The sequence below is a fragment of the Mobula birostris genome, chromosome 11 (genome assembly GCF_030028105.1).
Source record: "Mobula birostris isolate sMobBir1 chromosome 11, sMobBir1.hap1, whole genome shotgun sequence".
Classification (NCBI taxonomy): domain Eukaryota; kingdom Metazoa; phylum Chordata; class Chondrichthyes; order Myliobatiformes; family Myliobatidae; genus Mobula; species Mobula birostris.
In genome coordinates this window covers 76,235,170-76,253,410 of record NC_092380.1, presented here as the reverse complement: position 1 = coordinate 76,253,410, position 18,241 = coordinate 76,235,170, and the positions used below count along the sequence as shown (strand labels likewise).

Here is an 18,241-nt window from a genome sequence, read left to right as displayed (position 1 = left end):
AACCACACAGCCGTGAGTGTAGAGAGAGTAGAACAGTAGGCTAAGTATACATTCTTGTGGTGCGCCTCTGTTGATATTGAGATGATATTACCGATCTGCACTGACTGTGGTCTCCTGATTAAGGAAACTGAGGGAGGTACAGAGGCCCAGGCTTTTGATGCTTGTTGATTGGTGGTGGGGTGGGAGGAATGGTATTAAACGCCAGGCTGTAATTGATAAGTAACAGGTCTGATATATATTTTACTGTTGTCTAAGAGCTGTAAAGTTGAGAGGAGAGCCAATGAGATTGTGTCCGTCGTAGACCTGTTGTGGCAATAGGCAAAATACAGTGGGCCCAGGTCTTTACTCTATCCATGACCAACCTCTCAAAGCATTTTAACACTGTAGATGTGAGTGTTACTGGGCGATAGTAAATGAGGCAGCTGGCTCTGCTCTTGGGCACCGGTATGATTGATAACCTTTTGAAGCAGATGGTAACCTCTGACTGCAGCAGTGAGAGTTTGAAGGTGTCTTTGAAGACTCCAGCCATTTGATTGGCAGGGGTTTTCCGTATCCTGCCAGGCCTGATGTCTTGCAAGGATTTTCCCTCTTGAAGGATATTCTGATGTTGGCTTCTGAGACAGATCACAGGGCCACCAGACACTGTGGGGATTCGCACAGGTGTAGTGTTATTGTGAAGTGGGCACTAGAGAGATTTCTAACCATGACTTTATAAGATTTCAATCACTAAACTCTAGCAAAAGAAAAGTTGGTTTAAGTGAGAAGAGGGCAAAATGTTAATTACTGAACAGACAGCTGAGGCCTCTAAATTACTAAAATTGTGAATAGAGTTGCCAGTGATGTAAAACCCATAACATTTAATCGGGGGAATTGAATATTATAAAGGCATGTTCAACAGATCACCAGAGGATCATATAGATGTTAGTCATAATAGTTTTAGTCATACTTAAACAAAAAAAAACGCTTGTCAGTCATGACTCAGTTGATTGTACCCTTGTCTCATACCAGAGGATTTGAAGTCCTACCCAGGGACTTGAGCTCAGTAGGCTGATTTAACACTTTAGTGTTGCGCTGTCAAATGGTCTCTTAGACATGATGCTGAACCAAAGTCTCAACTCCCCTCTGATGTGAGCAAAAGGATTTCACAGCACTAGAGTTAACAAGAGCGGGGTGGGGGTGGGGGTTACTTGTGAAACTATTCAGCATAGAATCAAGCCCTTTGGCCCACCATCTTCATGCTGACCATCAATGGCCCATTTATATTCATCCTATTTTGCTGCTTTATCCATAACTATACTTACCGTTGGCAATTCAAGCACTCATCTAATAGCTTAAATATTGTGAGAGTAGCTACCACTGCCTGATATCTTGACCAATACGTATAGTTCATTTAACCATCAGCAAAGTAGAACATCTGATTGTTATTAATGTGCCATTTGTGAGATAAATTGGCCCCCACTTTTCATTCCTTATTATCTTATAGCAGTGACCACGCATCATAATTATAGTATGTTCTGGAATATTCTTTTTTTCTTCTATTAGTCTACAAGTAATTGAATACAATGTGAATAGCATGCAATATGGATGTTAGCCATTATCCCCATTGATGAACTAATTGACACTTTCCTAAAATGTGATGCACTGAACTGATGCAAGTCTCCTTTTCTGGCCGAGCAAGTGTTTCCTAGAGGTTCATCGTGATCTCCTTGCTCTCTCCCTATAATACCCTGGGACCTTGTATACATTCAAAATCAGTTCAGATTCAGAATTGGGTTTAATATCACCAGCATCTGTTGTGAATTTTGTGAACTTTACAATGTACAATGACATACAGTACATGATGTGGAAAACAAAAGAAACAGTTTTATTAACTTTATATCTGTCTATTAAATAGTTAAAATAAGTCGTGCAAAATTTTTTTAAAAAGAAGTAGTGAGATAGTGTTCGTGGGTTCAATGTCCATTTAGAAATCAGATGGCAGGTGAAGAAGTTGTTCCTGAATCACTGAGTATGTGCTTTCAGGCCCCTGTGTCTCTTTCTGAATGGTAACAGTGTGAAGAGGGCATGTTGTGGGTGGTGGGGATCCTTAATGATAGACACCACCTTCCTCAAGCACCACTCCTTGAAGATGTCTTGGATACTACAGAGGCTAGTACCCATGATGGAGCTGACTAATTTTACAAGTTTCTGCAACTTACTTCGATCTTGTGCATTAGTCTCTTTCTTCTCTTCCCCCCTCCCTTCCCCCCCGAAGCAGCCAGAAAGAATGCTCTGCACAGTGTATCTGTAGGAGTTTTCAAATGTTTTAGTTGACAAAACAAATCTCCTCAGACTCCTAATGAAATATAGCCGCTGTCTTGCCACCTTTATAACTGCATCAATACGTTGCATTCAGGTTAAGTCTTCAGAGATATTGACACCCAGGAACTGGAAATTGCTCACTCTCTCCAATTCTGATCCCTCTGTGAGAATTGGTTTGTCTTCCCTTGTCTTGTCCTTTCTGAAGTCCACAATCAGCTCTTTGATCTCGCTGATGTTCAGTGCAAGGTTGTTGCTGCGACACCACTCATCTATGAACATATTTCCCAAGATATTTCTGGTCTTGTGCCCCATTTTTGAATTATGGTTTTCTCATCCTTTTGGAAATATAACACCCTATATTTCTCAGCATTATATTTAATCTGTCATCAGTCTGTCCAATGTTACTTGCTATTATCCTCGACAGTTCACCATATCTCCAAGTTTTGTGACATTAGTGAGTTTTGAAATTGTGCCCTGCACACCATAAACCTTGAGGATAGAGGCATTTTGGAACTTGGCAAAGGAGTACCAAATTGTTGATTGGTAAAAGGAAGTTAAAATTCAAGTGAACTGGTAAGAAACAAAAAAGATAAACTGCTTCCATAGATTACTCAAGTGATTGCAAGTTCCCGGGGGGGGGGGGGTCACTTTAAAGACAGACAGGAAAATTTATAATTGGGAATAAGGACACTGAAGAAAAATTAAACACTAGTTATGCCATTTGGGATTGAGATGAGGGGAAATTTCCTCACAGGTGGTGCATTTTTGGAAATCTGAGCCCTGGAGGGCTTTGCAGACTTGGGTCATTGAGTTCAAAATTGGGATGGATCATGGAGTTTCTTTAAATGGCCAGATGGCTTAATACTTGCGTCTTAATATATGTTATGAAAAGCATTGTCCTAATACATGACAGCACTGCTTACTGTTACTTAACCAATTTTCTAACTATGCTGTTCCACCTCTATTTTCCCCATAATAATAATAATGAGAAGAAGGCGGCCCTTAACTCTGAGTGGAGTCATCGGGACGCCATCATGGCGGCATTTTTTTAGCAGGCTTTCTTATTTTTACGAGGCCGAGTTGATAGCTCGACGCTCAACTCAGCATGGATGGAAAGCGTGCAAGGGAGCTGGCTGGATTCGAACTCGAGAGCCTTTGAAGTCCGGCACTGATGCCACTACACCACCAGCCGGCTATTTTCCCCATAAGAGTCTGGGTTTTAATCTTGTTGGCACGCTGCCTTGGTGGCACTCCAGTTCTTTTGAAAATGCATAACCACATCAATTACATTTTCTTTATCAATCCTTTTATAATAGATCATCAATGAAGGGTTAATTAGATGTGATTGGCCTTTACAAATTAATCCTTGCTTTCTTTATTCAATCCATTTTATCCAAAAGATTGCAAATTCCACTCCTGCGTATTATCTCCACCACCAAGTTTAAACTGGCTTTATTATCCCCACATCCATATTCTTTAAGCACAAATTTAGGTTTGCAATTTTCAAGAAGCCAACATTTAACTGCAGCTCAGAGGGAGTTGTCACATTAATGCCTGCAGCCTGATTACCTGTTTTTGTGATGATTGTGGGTTGAATGTTATCTGCCCACATAAAAAGGTCATATCAAAGGCAGTATTCTGTGAATACTGTAAGGCCTGAGTCAATAAGAATGTTTAGGCAAAGGAAATGTACATTATCATGAACACTTCGCTTGTTTTGCCCTCCTTGCCATTTAAGTGAATTGTGTGTTCGATATCCTTTGAGCTCAACCGGAAAAGCTACTGACTGGGGCTTTCTAGTAGTACTATTGTATAGAGGGAGAACAGGCACACATGATTAAGCTCCCAAAAGTCATGAGATTGTATTTGCTGGATTGGCAAAGAATTTTTTTTCAAGTTTAAATGTGTTTACCAGCACTTAACGAAATTAAAACAAAACGGATAGTTGTGAGACTTTTTCTTTATTTGCTTTATTTATCTTTCAAAAATATATTCGTGCTTTGGAATGTGGATTTCTGTGCAAGGCCAGCACTCATGGAGAAAGTGCTTCCACAGTGCTGTTGAGTCAGGAGTTTCAGGTTTAAACGCAGTGCCAATGGACTGAGGGTGGTCCGGCTGTGGAAGTGTTCCCATTCACCTGTTGCCCCGTTTTTCTAATGGGTCATGGGTCTGAGAGTTACTATCGGAGTAGCCAGGGAAAGTAAATGCAGGCGTGGTGTGGGGGTGGCGAGAGTGGGTGGAAGGAGGTCTGACAGCAGTCTTGCTGTTCGGTTCATGCGAAATTAATGAAGGGTTATGAATCTTCTATTGAATTGCAGTTAAATTCCATATGTTAGTAGTGATTTCTGTTTGATCTCAAATGCTTTCATTACAGATTCTATTAAAAATGGAAACATTGCATACAACAAAAAATTGCTCTGAGCTACTTGGAGGGAAACTTAGCTTCCAGTTCTTGAACACCTAGGGGAGGAGGAGGAGCATACCATTTTGTTGTACTGTTTTGAAGCAGATCTTCACTAATATTGTTGTTCTGACCATTATTGCATTCTATTACAATGTACTGTTTCCTGTTGGTCAGCTGAACAGAGTACAGTGGTTTTTTTTCGAAGTAGCTGCTGCTAAGATTGTGAAGGAAGGCTGCAATTTTGTGTATGAAAGGACATTTTCACGGCATATTTAGGAGCTAACAGTGCAATATGTATGCAATAATTTAATTTTGAGGAAAACATGTCAATGTGTGGTCCTGAATATTCGCTTGCATCCCTGAGTTAAGAAGCTGCTGACAAAAACTCTGTAGATATGAAGTCTGTGAACAATAACATGTAACATGCTGGTACTTGGAGTCAAGGATGATAATGTGGTAATTTAAACTGCTTTTAGTAGATGTGACTTCAGCTTTTGAATTAATTAGCTGAACTTGGACTTTGTTTATTCTTGCCAGCACTGCTCAGAATGTGAAAAGAAGCCAGCCTTCAAGTCCTGTTCAGACTGCAGTAAGTGGCTGTGCAATGCGTGTTCGGAAGAGCATTTGCATGGGAAAGATACAAAGCATCATAAGCTGTTAACCCCAGAACATGCTGCAGGTAAGGTATTGTACAGCTCTTGTGAACCACAAAGTGCGAATGGTCCAGGAAACATGTTCAATTACAGGAAATGGCCACTGTCACTTTGAGGGTGTGATTATATCAGTTAGGTTGCTTATGCTTGGCAGGCCATCATGACCTGAGAACTGAGCTGTTGAGCTTATCGAATTGGCAGTGTTGCATGCCTGAGTCCATGAGGAAGGGCATCATCACCCTCATCTACAAGCAGAAGGGGGAAAGGGAGGATATTAGGAATTGGAGACCCATCTGTCTCCTGAATGTGGATTACAAGATCCTGTCCAAGGCTATCGCCAACAGGGTCAGGTCTGCTCTGGGACAGGTGATCCACCCGGACCAAACCTGTGCTGTACCGGGCAGGAAGATCTCAGACAGCCTCGCACTGCTGAGGGACACCATCGCCTACGTGCAGGACAGGGGGGTGGACGCCTGCCTGGTCAGCTTGGACCAGGAGAAAGCCTTCGACAGGATATCGCACACGTACATGGTGGACGTGCTCTCCAAAATGGGATTTGGGGAGGGAATCCGGAATTGGATCAGACTGCTCTACACAGACATCCGTAGTGCAGTCCAGGTCAACGGGTGGGAAACAGACAGCTTCCCCATCAGGTCTGGAGTCAGGCAGGGCTGTCCCCTCTCCCCTGTCTTGTTTGTCTGCTGTATAGAACCCTTTGCCGAGGCCATCAGGAGGGATGAGGGCATAAGAGGGGTGACGCTGCCAGGCAGTGGAGGGACCCAAGTGAAAACCTCCCTGTACATGGACGACGTCACCGTCTTCTGCTCTGATCCGAGGTCAGTTCGCAGGTTGATTGGCACCTGCGAACAGTTCGAGCTAGCGACGGGGGCCAGGCTCAACCGCACGAAGAGCGAAGCCATGCTCTTCGGCAACTGGCCAGACTGATCCAGCGTCCCCTTCACCATCAGGTCTGACCACATGAAGGTGTTGGGGATCTGGTTCGGAGGGGCCGAGGCGTGCAACAAGAACTGGCGGGAGCGGACTGCCAAGGTGAAACAGAAACTGGGACTGTGGGGAGGGCGCTCCCTGTCGATAACGGGCAAGAACCTGGTCATCAGGTGTGAGGTGCTCTCAGGGCTGCTGTACTTGGCGCAGGTCTGGCCCGTCCCCCGCTCCTACAGCTCGGAGATCACCCGGGCTGTCTTCAGATTCGTCTGGGGATCCAAGATGGAGCGGGTGAGACGGACCGCCATGCACAAGTCCCTGGACAATGGGGGCAAGAACGTCCCCAATGTCGCCCTCATCCTGATGGCCAGCTTCGTGTGTGACTGCATCAGGTTGTGCGTGGATCCCAGATATGTGGGCACAAAGTACTACTATGTGCCCAGGTTCTACCTGTCGCCCTGGCTACGAAGGATGGGTCTGGCCCCACTCCTGCGCAACACCCCCGTCAGCTGGTCGTTGCCCCCTTACCTGTCCTTAGTAGAAAAATTCTTCAAGACCAACGTATTTGACCACAGGGCCATCAGGCAGTGGTCGGCACGTAGTGTCCTGCAGGCACTGCAGGAGAAGGACGTGATGGACACAGTGGCGTGGTTCCCTGAGCAGACCGTCCAGTTCATCTGGCAAAATGCCTCATCGCCAGATCTCACCAACAGGCACAAAGACCTAGCCTGGCTGGCGGTGAGAGGGGCCCTCCCAGTCAGTTCCCTCCTGTACACCCGGAACGGTTCCTCCACACCCCTTTGCCCAAGGGAGGACTGTAATGGGGTGGAGTCGGTGGCTCACCTCTTTGCACACTGTGGGTTCGCAAAGAAGGTGTGGAAGAGAATGGAAGAGACAGTACTAAGATTCATGCCCAGCAGCTGCGTTACCGAGGACTCTGTGATCTACGGGCTGTTCCCGGGGACGCACACGGAGACCAACATCCGGTGCTGCTGGCAGATCATCAATTCGGTGAAAGACGCTCTTTGGTCGGCCCGAAACTTGATGGTCTGCCAGCTGACGGAGATGTCCGTGACTGAATGCTGCCGACTGGCACACTCTCGTCTGCAGGAGTACGTTCTGAGGGATGCACTCAAACTTGGTGCAGCCACCGCGAAGGCCCGGTGGGGAAGGACCACAGTTTAACGTTCATCACCCGTAGGAGGGGGAGAGGTTGGGTGGGGAGGAGACCTACCCTCATCGGCGGTGTGGACAGATAATCAACATGGTGCCCAAGGAGTGGGTGGAATTGTTAATTTGGGAAAGTATTAGAGCCATTGCCTGCCTTTATTGTTGAAAATTTTGATTGTTAATAAGTCTTAACTCTTGACCAAGGGTTGAGAGTAAACGCATGATTTACTGTAAACATCTTTCATTTGTAAATGAACAGAGAGTCAACGCAAAATTTTTATTGTTAATAACTGTATTGAATAAGGACTCACAGTCAACGAATGGTTTTCTTTTCTTGTATGTAATTATTTTTATTTTGTAATATTTCTGAATAAAGTATTTTTGGAAAAAAAAAGGCAGTGTTGCCACCTACTGTAAGCCGGCACAGTTTCGTGTTGGGGTATGTGCAGAGGCACAGCATCGTCCTGTGGCAGAGGCCCAGTGGGGAAAAAGGTCAGCGGAAGGCCTAGCTGTCATTTCACTTTGCATTGCAATCCATGAGAAAATACCATGTGTTAATTGCTGAAGGAATGTCCGTAAAGGAGAACAGATACTATGCTCGTAAAATAATTGAAACGATGTGGCTTATTCTAAAGCTCCGGACTCAAATTTTTTATCTATATATGTTTTAAGAGTTTTTATGAATAAAGTATATTTTTGAAATGTACCATGAGAATGCTGGAATTTCCTGGTGGTGAGAAGCCAGCTGTATGTCTTGTTGTCTAAAAACAGGAATGTAAATGGGAGAAACACCAGCCACTGCCCTGGGATATTTCAGCATTTGTTCATAGAGCCTAACCCAGTGTTATGGTATGTTGAAGTATATGTTGCCCTTCACATTGTGGTTTAAAGTATTTAAAGTTAAATTATGGTATGAACATTATGATTAAGGTTTTTGACTAAGCTCATTGCGCTGAAAATTGGGTTCCAAGGCATCTATTCAACTCCATTTTTATTTTCTCTGGCATAAATTACAGCAAAATAAAGGTGTGTATATTCTACCTTTGCATTTGAATCACTGACCAGACCAGTGTGAAATACAGCTCTTGTTCCGGGGGTGTTTGGTACTTTCAGTGCCACATTCCTTGTTGCTTTGAGAATGGATTGCTTTAAACTTCAGATGAGAGTTATTGATCCCAGCACTGTTAGACATCAGATACGTCAATGAATGAGCATGAATGAGCTGATGGAAATTTTAGTTTAATGAGGCCAAGTCTGGATGATTTAAATTATGCACCACTCAAGAAATTTGAGAAGACTTAAATTATTGGAACCATAATCCAGTGTTGCAATGTATGCCGGCCCTCTTCGGAAAGTTATTGTGTTCCATCTTTCTTTACAGTTGCTTTGTTAGATGTTACTCATTACTTGCATAATTTTTCCATGTTTTGTTCTGTTTTACTTGGAGTGAGGAACAGACCTTTCCTGCCCTTCAAGCTGCACCACCTAGCAACCTCCAATTTAAACTCAGCCTAATCACAGGACAATTTCATCATCATCATCAGCTGCCATCCCCAGTTTGAGCTTTGACTGCCATGGCCCACACACTCCTGTTTCGGGTCAAGTGGATCAATTCATTGGTATTCATTTCCAGTTCTCTGGCTGCTGTCTCCATCATCATTTGTCTTTGTCTTCCTCTTGCTTTCTTCCCTTCAATCTTTCCCATAATTACTGTGCATTCTAACTCCTCTTTCCTAATCATATGTCCAATGAAGTTACGTTGCCTTTTCATGATCTCAGGACAATTTATAATGACCAATTAACCTATAATCAGTACGTCTTTGGACTGTGGGAGGAAACCAGAGCACTTAGAGAAAACACGTGCATTCCACAGGGAGGAAGTACAGATTCCTTACAGAGGACGTTTGAATTGAAATCCTAACTCCAACGCCCCGAGCTGTATTTGCACCATGTTAACCGCTGTGTTCTTTGTCTGTATTACTTAATTTTTCAAGGCAATAGCTACTTCCACAATTAATGTGCCCATTAAATGTAATAGTTTACATCTATATCAGAATGGATATTTAGACCATGATATCGCAGCAAACCTAGGCTGTTCAGCCCATCGAGCCTGTTCCATCATTCGCAGCTCATTTCTTTTCCCTCTCAGCCCTATTCTCCTGCCTTCTGCCTGTAACTTTTGATGTCCTTACTAATCAGGAATCTATCAGCCTCTGCTTTAAAGGTACCCAATGACTTGGTCTCCCCAACCATCAGTGGTGATGAATTCCAGAGGCTCACCACTGTCTGGCTAAAGAAATTCCTCCTCCTCTCTATTTGAAAGGGATGTCTGCTATGTTTTGTAACTCCAAACATAAAATTAATTGAAAGAAAAACATGGAGCAGGGATGATGCGTGTGTACTTTGTTCTTACTTTAGTGAGATGCACACTTAGTGACGTGGCATGATGACATATGCCATTCATGTAATTTTATATATAACCCATAATGAATTATTTAAATGAACAAGAATGCTTAAACACTATATTTACAATATTACTCAAATACTAAAATATTAAATACACTATTATGTACATTTTATATATGTATAAAGAATAAAACAAAATATATAATGTATACAATATATGATCTGCAGAGGCAGGTGAGATTTGTGTCTGTAAAACAATCTCAGGTTCTGGAGTCTCCTTCGTGGTGGTTGTAGGAGTTGACTCTGTGACTGCAGGAAGTGGTTCTGACAGCTCTGGACACCTTTCCTCAACTGATCGATGTGTCATCGCCTGGTGATGTCAGATGCAATCTCTACTGTGCAAGAGAGTGACCCAGTTCCATTGTTAATCTTTCCAAGGACCCACTTTTTTTTATTATTAAGTGCAGTCGTGAACAATAGCCAGATCAGAAATACTGATCAAGTCAACTCCTTCCCAAAGAGAATTCTGATAGGCCAACTAGATGGTTCACTGCTGCTCAGCGATAGAACACAAAAAAAATCATACGTACAATTAAGAAACATTAAAAATAGTAGAGATGCTGAAGTCATGATGATCATGATGAAGTCTGCTGGAGAGAGACATTTATACACATGCTGTCCTCCATAGTTCAAAGAGATTGAAGGATAAGGTTTCAGGGTGACAAAACGTGGCAGGAGCACTTGGAAATAAAAACTAATCCCTACCGGGAGAAAACAGCACCTGTTCTTTCCACACTGTTCTCCAGCAGTTTAAGGACTAAGTCCAGCTGGAACATAACTCACAAGTGCTCTTGAAATTCAGGTATTAACTCTACCTACCAACAACCAAGCATTGCCATCCTGGTCCCCTTCATGATAGCTTATGAAGAAGTATGTGACTTCCCTGCCAGAGATGATAGGTGTTTGTGCACTCGACTCTTGAAGGCTTGGATCCCATCGTCGCAGATGTTTCCAACTACAGCATCTGGAAGGCTGTTCCAAATTCTGATAGCACAGTGAAGGAAGCTTCTATCCAGTGTGTAGGTTCTCGCATCAGGCATAGAAACAGCATGAGCAGGCATACATAATCTTGATCGTGTGGTGCGCTGTCTCTCATAAGATGAAGGCAGCATGGCGCGAAGGTCTGCAGTGCTGTGGCTGGTGTGCATTTTGTACAGCACAGTAGCTGCAGCAAATTGTCATCTATGGTGTAAGTGACTGATGGCTAGCTTCTCACGAGCCGTGGCTTCATCTACACCTATGATCCTGAGAGCCTTCCTTTGAATGGAATCAAGCTGGCTGAGGACACTCTGTGAGGCATTCATCCATGAATAGCAGGCATACTCCATGATGCTTCGTACCTGATCACCTCTGTAGTCCCTTGCCAGGACTGCTCATCAATGAGTGAAACATTGAAACTCCTTGTTTGAGGAGCCTTCAATTTGTCTTGGCGGTTTGTCCTGCATAATCCTCCTGAGATTAGGGTTGAGAAGATCCAAGAGAGAGCACAAGGGCTGACCCAGGAACAGCATAGCTGGTGATTGTTGCTTGTGAAGTGTGCGGCATTGCAACATGCAAGGAGGAAATTGGCGAGTTTCTGATTCAGGGTCGCTGTAGTGTGTTCTGTTGACATTGCTTGCAGTGCTTTCTTTAGACTCTGGACAAACCTTTGCATCAAGCCAATTGTAGCTGGGTGATGAGGTGCAGATGTAGTCTGCCTTTATCCATTCATTTTCAGGAATGACTGAAACTATTCCGCCACAAACTATGGTCCATTGCCACTGTTCATGTGTTGAGAAACCTCTGTTCAAGGACTAATGTCCAGATCGCAGCCAGTGTGTGAACCTGGAGTGAAGGCTATTTGGAGTGTTTATGACTACTTTGTAATTGCATCCACAACTACCAAGAAATTTGTGCTCGTGAACAGTCCAGCAAAATCCACGAGTCCTCTGCCAGTGCAATGCAGGCCGTTCCCAGAGACTGAGAGGTGCTGCTGTTGGCATCTTGAACAGTGCATGGCTAACTGCTGATCAATCCCAAGCCATCAGACAAAGCTTTGAGCAACATTTCCATTTTGACCACACCTAGATGCATCCAGCTCCTTTAGCTCTCAGCTTGGATTGTACAACTCTCAATCCCCACATCAGGCAACCTCCATCAAGGGCAAGTTCATCCCAGTACTGGTAAAAATGGGGAAGTGCAAATGCCATGGGGAGTTCACTTGCATCACTCATAATATGTGACATGACTGCATTAGGTGAGGCTTTACAGGGAAGCTTCACTGGACAATGTGGATGATCATGTGTGAGTACTGTGTTTGACATCACCATTTCCTTTATCTTTTGGAAAGCCACCTCACAAAGCTTTGTCCACTGCCACTTCTTCCTGATCTGTAGTCATGGAGCACAATTGCCAGGATTGGCAGAATCCTATCATAATAATTGACAAATATCACAACTGTAACACACCCTTTGGCCTTGGAGCATCCACCACTGCTTAAGTTTTCTCAGCACACTTGTTTATTCCTTGTGCATCAATGGTAAGTGATGCTTGATTTAAAGAATTCACACTTGTTGTGCTGTGCTCTGAGCCCATCATCTTTGAATCTTTTTAACACGTCTTGAGGTTTTGGAGGTGATCCTTGTTATCCTTATAAGTAACAATTATGTCGTCCGGGTAACACTGAGTGCCTGGGTATCCTTGCAGCACCTATTACTGAAATGCATAACCCCACACTTCCCTGCACTGTATAGTGAGAAATTTGGATATGATTATTCTAAAATGTTGAAAAGTTGGAATATTGAACTGAACTAAATTTAACATTCCTACCATGACTCTGTGGTTTGATATTTTATATTCTGTGTTTTTTGCTTTTTTTGCCATTTGCACAATTTGTTCCTTTTTGTGCATTGTGTGTTGATGTTTTCTTTGAATGGGTTCCATGTTGTTGCGTTGTTTCATGGCTGTCTGTGGAAAGACAGATCTCAGGGTTGTATACTGCATACATACTTTGATAATGTACTTTGAATCTTTGAATTGCAGTTAAGTTATTAAGCTGCAAGTTAAAGACAAATGATATCAAAGTACTTCTGTTTAAAATTGTTATATACTCTAGAACCAAAACAGCAAAGGAGATTTTGTTAGCTGAGAAGCATCATGTCGTGTTATGTAGAGTCAGTTTCAGTATTAACTTTCTGAGCTGCATAATTTACTTCAAATTTATTGGTTTTGCATTCATTATGCAGTGTACAGATGTGTAGAAAAGAGAGCTGAATTCAATGCCATGGTCCCTTTTTATGCCTTGATTCCTGCTTAGACTATTTGAGTTTCTCTTGATTTATGATGTCATCAATCCACTTTCATTGGATTTCTGCCTTGTAGAAACAAAAATATTTAGTTTTCGGTTTGGGTGTGTTGACTTCTACATAAACATGTTTACTAAATGAAATCAAAAATTGAGATCCAGGTGCATTCATCAATATGTTTCTTGTATCTAACTTCAGTAGTTTATGTGAATACCTTTGTAAACATAGAGGTGCAGAAGTTGTGATGCCTTTCACCTGTTCAGTTTTGGAAGGAGCATCACTGAAGTAAATTTAAGATGTTACAAATTTGAGAAGAACCAAAGTATGCCTGTGATTGCACAATGGTGCGGAATCTCAATTGCGATCAATGGCAATGAACATGGACATAGTTTAAATATTATATGCCTGATGTTATGAGCAATTTTGTGCCTGATCCAAGTCCTTTTCAGAAAAATGCTCTCTGGTTTCACCTTGAAGATCAGCACCTTATTCTCAGCATGTTTTTAGTGGGAACTCTGTTCAACTGTTTGTACAACTGTTTCCCTGAATTTCTTAGTTCAGGAATGCTGAATACTGGTTTGACTTGTTGGTACTTCACACTGAGGCAGTGGAAGGGTTGGGTGCATATGGAGAAAGAGCAGTAACATATAGTTCAGCAAAGAGCTACATTCTCTTGAAGAAAGGTAGCAGGATAGCAGAAAACATTGTGGCAGGTGGGTATTCAGAAAAGCGATGTGGGATACGATTGCTTTCTGTCAACAAGGAGAGAGTCGCCTACTGGCGCTAATGTCTTGTTTGCCCTTAATGTAAAATCACTTTTTAAAAAGTTGTGCCAAGTTAACTGATATTTTTCAAAATGTGTATACATTCTGGTGGTTCAGTCTTTTGAGCACTGTTTTATCTAACCTGCAGGTAGTGAGAGTGAAGTCAGTGAGTTCGCACTGCTCTGTCCTCTTCACACCAAAGAGCCACTGAAGTTATTCTGTGAGACCTGTGATATGCTGGCTTGCTGGAATTGCCAACTAACACAACACAAAGAACATAGGTATGGTGTAAGATCGGTGCAATTTAACACGTAATTAAAAGATCATACTGTTCCAATATTCCTATCTATCTGCTTTTGTTTTAACTTTCGTATTAGATGATGCCCCCTTTGAGGTAAGAGACAATGTCTTTACCTGTGTATTAATGGAGATGCTAATATCAGTTTTGTAAAAGACACAAGCATTCTGCAGATGCTGGCAATCCAGAGTAACACACACAAAATGTTGGAGGAGCGGAGCAGGTCAGGCAGCGTCTATGGGGAGGGAAAGACAGGCGACGATTCGGGCTGAAATTTGTAAGGATTTTTATAACTTTTTGTAAAAAAAAATAATTTTACCCACAGTTTCAAATATCTGGAAGATATTTTACAGAATCAGAAGGTCACTTTGGAGGAGCTGACTCTGAAAATGGAGGAGAAAAAAGTCAGCATGCAGAGCTCAGCAAAACAAGTACAGGACAGGTAACATGTTTTGATTTATCTTGGGAAGTATGACAATGGCAGCAAGAGTTAGATTACCAAAATAGTTTTTCCTCATGAGCATGTGCAGCAAAAATTTTGACTCTTCAAGTATTAGTACATGGACTGTAGAGCTTTTAAAAAGCATTTATTTTAAGTATTAGATCTAATAGATGTATTGTTTGTTCAGTTCAACCAATGAACTGTTGTTTCAAATACATTTTTATTGAAATGAAAATCTGGTTTGCAGACTAAATGAAGTAATGCAAGTGCGGAAGAAGGTGGAAAATCAGATTAAGATGGCAAAGATGATCATGATAAATGAATTAAATAAACGAGTAAATGTTCTGATGGACCAGGTAGAGGTGAGTGCACTGTGTAGCAACATATCTACTTTCACTTCTACAATTAAAAAAAATGTTCACTGCAACTTTCGCATGTGTCCTTGAAGTCAAGGGGAACCCAAGAAATATTCTGATAGATTTGCCTTTGTATATAAATGATAGTGTTGCAAATCATTTTTATGTGATGTACAGTATGAAGGTTTAGACTAAATGTCATGAGACATTTCCCCACATTTCAGTTTAAATTGTTTTGTGTGTCAGACAGGTGTTCTTCATTGCATGCAATTACATACAAGTATTTGAATTAAACTATCAGTTAAAGCAGGTTATAATATCTATAAAACTTCTCTCAAAATGATTCCAGTGATTCCCCTGAAAGATTATAAAGTTTTTGCTTGAGATTATTTTGTGTTTTGTTCCTTCTGGGCTTGAATTCTCTCAGGGCCAGACATCATTTATTAAGCATGCTGGTAAGCAGGCGATTTGCTTCAGTTTTGCTAGGTTTTCAAGTGAATCCAGAGCAGGTAGATAAGCGTGGTGCAGGGATTGGTTTGCTTTCTGATATTTTTGTTGTAGTCGAGGGCTCAAGTTGCTCTTTTTCTAATATTGAAAGTGCAGGAGAGAGCGATACAGCTGCATTTATGGCATTGCAAGCCCGAGTTCTGTTGTGTTGTTTAGGAAGCTGATTTCACCTGTACATTTTTAATACTCTGCAACTATTGGTTCTATTTTTAAAACAAGTAAAGCAGAAAGCTAGGAATTGTGCAGATCAATTCCATAACCAAAAGGGAAAGATGTAAAACTGCAGGCTGCTATTCCTTGAATAGAAGATTTTGGAAGGACTGAGAAAATGGCATGTACCTGAAGGACTGAAGTTGACCTCAGCCAGATTATCACTGTGCGATGATTTGGACAGAATAGAACATGATATAATTTAAAGTGTCAAAGCAACTGTATGAACTCAGTCTTGTTTGTCTCTATGTAGAGCTGTAGGTGACTGAAAAACTGCAATATCTTGCATGAGAAATGTGCTTCATTCACCAATCATTCAGTTCCATACAACCTTGTATATTTGATTAAGATAGTCAACCCCTTTGGCTTGCACATTGCAACTTAATTTATCCCTGTGATTCTATGGCAAGGATTCTTTTGTAAGTTCTCTAATTGTATTCAACCAAAGGTGGAATTAACTCATTATGCAAGTAGGCTATCTCAGCTTTGAGTTCAGCATCTGTGTGGGCATGAGGCAAGCAAGTTTAGCACAAATATGCACTGGTACCTGTCCATTAATTAGGGATTCCCAGAAATATCATTCAACCATACATGAATATAGCCAAATGAAACAGCATTCCTCTAGGTCCAAACACATTACACACAGCACACTGTACGTTGCACATAGTACACTGGTTATGATTTCAGAAAACATACAGTTACAAAGGAAAAATATTAATTAGATTAGATTCAACTTTACTGTCATTGTGCCAAGTACAGATACAAAGCCAATGAAATGCATTTAGCATCTGACCAAAATTGCAAAGAATAGTGTTATTTACAAAATAACTGCGAATAAAAAAAGTGCTACAGCACACAAATATAAAAGTACTGAGACAGTACAATACGGATGCAGTACTGCTTAGCGCTGTGATGAGAAGTTCAGCAGTGTCACAGCCTCAGAGAAGAAGCTCTTCCTGTGCCTGCTGGTGCGGGAGCGGAGGCTCCTGTAGCACCTACCGAATGGGAGAAGAGTAAAAAGTCCATGGTTAGGGTGAAATGCATCCTTGATAATGCTTTTCGCCCTGCCCAGGCAGCGTTCATGGTAGATGTTCTCAATGGTGGGCAATTGGGTGCCGATAATCCGCTGGGCAGTTTTCACCACACGCTGGAGTACTTTGCGGTCCAATACGGGACAATTGCCATTCCACACTGAGATGCAGTTGGTGAGTATGCTCTCAATGGTACAGCGATAAAAGTCCGTCAGTATCCTGGGACAGAGGTGAGATTTCTTAATGCTCTGCAGGAAATAAAGGCACTGTTGCACCTTTTTGATCAGGATGGAGGAGTTCAGGGACCAAGTGAGATCCTCGGAAATGTGGACACCAAGGAATTTGAAGCTTGATACATGCTCCACTACAGTTCCGTTGATGTAGGTGGGGATGTGAGTGTGACTCCTGGCATGCTTGAAGTCCACAACGATCTCCTTAATAATAATATAGCCCTAGTCCCTGAGAGGCAGGACTGTAGATTGGTGATGAGTTGTCTTAGTTCATTTGTTCCTGATGAAGATTTCATTGAAATCAAAAATGTGAGGAAAATCTGCAGATGCTGGAAATCCAAGCAACGCACAAGATGCTGGAGGAATTCAGCAGGCCAGGCAGCATCCATTTGAAGAGTACAGTCGATGTCTCGGGCTGAGATCCTTCAGCAGGACTGGAAAAAAAAATGGAGTCAGAGTAAGAAAGCTGTTTTGGTGATAAGTTTTTCCTTTTGATTAGAGAATTACAAATGAGCGGAGGCTTAAATTGGAGCTCCATCTTCAAGCAGTGATGGGATTATGCAGACAATTGGAGCATGTGTTAAACTTCATTAATTGGGCAGTCTCCAAGAAGAAAAATATCCCATTCTTGTTCAGCAAGGAACTGGTAAGTGTGTGTGTGCATTTAACAGAAGGTCTGTAAAAGTATAACATGATCTAAATCAATTGGGAAAGTGGGCCAAGGAATGGCAGACGGAATTGAACTCAGACAAGTGTGAGGTGTTGCATTTTAGTAAATTAAAACAGTGCAGGATATTTTCACAGTAGATGGCAAGGCCCTGGAGAGCGGTGTAGAACAGAGAAACCTAGTACATAATGCCCTGAAGGTGGCAATATGGGTGGACAGGGTGGTGAAAGAAGGATTTGGCACACTTACTTTCATCAATTGGGAGTTGGGATGTCATGTTACACACTTGGAGTATTCAGTTCTGATTGTCTGAATTGAAGGATGTCATCAAGCTAGAAAGGGGGCAGAAATGATTCATATGGATATGACTGGGTCTGGAGGCAGCATAGGTTGTTGCTATTTTCTCTGAGACATGAGGGTGTGACCTTAGAGGGGTTTATAAAATCATGAGGGGTATAGATAAGGCATTGGCCTCTTTTTTTTCCCTCAGTGCAGAACATATATTTAAGGTGA

General features: G+C 42.1%; 2 protein-coding genes across 8 annotated transcripts in view; one reads left to right on the top strand and one right to left on the bottom strand.

Moving 5' to 3' along the window:
* Positions 1–18,241, bottom strand: part of rpl27a (ribosomal protein L27a) — a 462,905-nt gene that overhangs the window by 226,433 nt on the left and 218,231 nt on the right. The window lies entirely within an intron of this gene.
* trim66 (tripartite motif containing 66) overlaps positions 1–18,241 on the top strand; it is a 218,907-nt gene that overhangs the window by 150,803 nt on the left and 49,863 nt on the right. For 5 of the 6 annotated variants that reach the window (XM_072272544.1, XM_072272543.1, XM_072272546.1 and 2 more), the window contains 5 exons: positions 5,243–5,384; positions 14,136–14,268; positions 14,611–14,727; positions 14,975–15,089; positions 17,561–17,707. In XM_072272544.1, coding sequence (XP_072128645.1) covers positions 5,243–5,384; positions 14,136–14,268; positions 14,611–14,727; positions 14,975–15,089; positions 17,561–17,707 — 654 coding nt within the window. The remainder of the gene's footprint in view (positions 1–5,242; positions 5,385–14,135; positions 14,269–14,610; positions 14,728–14,974; positions 15,090–17,560; positions 17,708–18,241) is intronic. The other variant, XM_072272545.1, reaches the window with a different exon arrangement.